General features: G+C 42.1%; 1 protein-coding gene across 1 annotated transcript in view; it reads left to right on the top strand.

The window, feature by feature from the left end:
* LOC107101473 (AP-2 complex subunit alpha-2-like) overlaps window positions 1–2,732 on the top strand; it is a 45,557-nt gene that overhangs the window by 15,366 nt on the left and 27,459 nt on the right. The window contains exons 5-7 of the mRNA XM_015400411.1: window positions 1,649–1,750; window positions 1,835–1,943; window positions 2,045–2,195. Of these exons, the coding sequence (XP_015255897.1) occupies window positions 1,649–1,750; window positions 1,835–1,943; window positions 2,045–2,195 (362 nt within the window). The remainder of the gene's footprint in view (window positions 1–1,648; window positions 1,751–1,834; window positions 1,944–2,044; window positions 2,196–2,732) is intronic.

Genomic DNA, 2,732 nt, shown 5'->3' with positions numbered 1-2,732 from the left:
AGATTCATTAAAGTCGTAGGGAAATCATAGTTAGATGTCGAATCATTCTGGCCTAAACATGTATATAAATGTGCTCATGACATGTGCTTGGCTAATATCTAATCAGAGCATGTGAGCGGAGCGGAACAAATATGGTGGGGCACTGAGCGGTTTTCAATTTAAAGTTGTTTGAGAAGCAGCTGTACCAACCTTTGTATTTCCGAATTCTCCTGAGTGGTGTATGACTTTACACGAGTGAATAAAGTGAACGTGATTCGTCATTTATCGAGGGAGCGGGATTGTTGTGGTGGAAGGTTCGCAAGCAAGTTTGATTATGGCCGATTTGTTGGAAGCATCTTGCTAACAAGTTAGCAACTAAGTGCTAATAGGTTTCCAATGGGAAATTCCATTGGGACCAAGTAGCACTAAATTGGTGACTTAGAAACGACACTTCAAGGAACACTATGGACAGCGGAAACATGCAAGAGGAGGAGAGTTTAGTGTCGGAGGTCGTGGATGAGTCTCCTCCGTCATCCATATTTTATTTAGAAGAGGAAAGCGGGGATGAAGATGTTGTGGAAGAGGACGCCAGGGCGGCAGAAGCTTGGTTTGGTGTAGAAGACTTACAGCCGTACATGTTTGAGCGCTTGCCTCGCAAGGTTCAAACCGTTGTGTATATTAGCTGCGACATATGAATCAAGATGCTATGACCAAAAAAATTTGATTGACAGATGACTGTTGATATATGATTGGCTGAATTTAGGTGTTTAGGCTGATGTATAACTAACTGGCCTGCATAATATAACGGAAAAAAAACAAAACAGACTTTAAGACAGGATTAAAAAAATCACATCAACCAATAAGAGAAGCTTATCTAGGAGCTGGCAGGGAGACAGACACAGCACTGCTGATGCAGAGCGCATTGATCACTAAATTAACTTAAAATACTGAAATCTGCCAGCAAAAATATGTTCGATTTTATTATTCTGATGCCTGCATTTTGGATTACCTACATGAAAAACGCTAAGATCTACTTCAGGCCACTGCGAACAGTATTGGCAAACCGCAAAGAGGCTAGGCCAGAGGCTGCTGTTGAAGGGGATTCCAAGTGACAGCGCACCGCTGGTGTACGGGGGTCTGAGCGGCTCCGACAGATAAATAATATTTAAAGGCAGGATGATAATCTGGATGAACTTACTGCACAGATGAAGTTTTCAGGTGGATTTTCTCACTTAAAAACATTTAAACTACTTTTTACTCACTGATCACAGCAAATATAGCTGCCATTGTTACAGGCAAAGAAAGGATAGAGTAGCTCAGCCCAACACGCATTAGAGCCATGTTCCATCGTGCAGCCAGAGCAGCAAAGATGCTTCAGTCGCGCTTCAGAACTAAACTTGTACAAGCATCAAAAATGAAGCAGCACTTGTGTTTTTGCTGCTCCTGCTGTTTGCGGTGTGAACGTAGCATAAGTCTAAGTCAACTGAACCACGGCGAGCCCTACTGATGAACTAGTACCAGTACTAGTACCGGTTCAGTTCTGCGTGCCATTTACACTCAACAGTTATCTCTGTTACCTTGCTGGGCCCGATCTCGGCACAGTTTCAAAAGGATAGTGTAAATGGGCTATGGAGTCTGCTTCCTCACCTGGATCTGTTCCTGTTTTCAGGGAGTAGTCACCGCAGCCACCAGCCTCATCACCACTCTGGCCCAGAAGAGTCCTGATGACTTCAAAACCTCCGTGTGTCTGGCTGTGGCCAGGCTCAGCAGGGTCGGTACCGCTCTGACCGTCTCCGACATCGTCTGTTCTGGTTTAAACTGGATTTCACCATTGGGATCTCTTTCTTTTCCACAGATCGTGACTTCTGCGTCCCTCGACCTGCAGGACTACACCTACTACTTTGTTGCTGCGCCGTGGCTGTCGGTCAAACTGTTGCGCCTCCTGCAGTGCTACCCTCCCCCCGGTACGGTACAGAGCAGCAGGCCTGACGGCACCAACAGATCACCTCTGAAACTCTTTGTAGGCCGAGTGGACATGAGTGCAAAAAATGTTGTGATGTTGCAGAGGACGCAGCGCTGCGGAGTCGTCTGACAGAGTGCCTGGAGACCATCCTCAATAAGGCTCAGGAGCCACCCAAGTCCAAGAAGGTACAGCACTCCAACGCCAAAAACGCTGTCCTGTTTGAAGCCATCGCCCTCATCATCCACCATGACAGGTTGGTTTCCTTCTGCTCCTCCTTTGTTTACCTGCTTTTCCTTCCTTCCATGATAGATACAGATGAATGAAACAAAGCAGGAAGCCTTCAGTCAGCGACAGGAACATTAAGAGAAATTAGTTCCAGTATTACTGAAAGTAGGAAACCCACTTGTTGTTGTTTTTCCATGAAAGTTTGTTTAAAAAAAAAAAAAATACAAAAACTTCTTAGCCCCCAAAAATGTTTTGAGAGGAATGTATGTGTATGCAGAAGCTCAGCCAATATTTTACAGTTTGCTATTATTTTCAGATTTTTTTATTTATTTTTTTTATTCATTTTTTATGTTATAATTGTTCCTTATTTTTCAATGTTAATTTAAAATATTTTTCCAATATCTATTTACATGTTTTACATATTTTTGTTTTTCATTTTTTTCCAAGTTTTTTTTCCAGATTACAATTTTTTTCAAAAGTTACCTTTCAAAATAGTTTGTAAAGTTTTCTATATATATATATATATATATATATATATATATATATATACACATATTTTATGAAT

Source organism: Cyprinodon variegatus, unplaced genomic scaffold, assembly GCF_000732505.1.
Source record: "Cyprinodon variegatus isolate N-32 unplaced genomic scaffold, C_variegatus-1.0 Scaffold1100, whole genome shotgun sequence".
Taxonomy (NCBI): Eukaryota; Metazoa; Chordata; class Actinopteri; order Cyprinodontiformes; family Cyprinodontidae; genus Cyprinodon; species Cyprinodon variegatus.
Note: the sequence above shows the minus strand (reverse complement) of the source record. Positions and strands in the feature narration are given on the sequence as shown.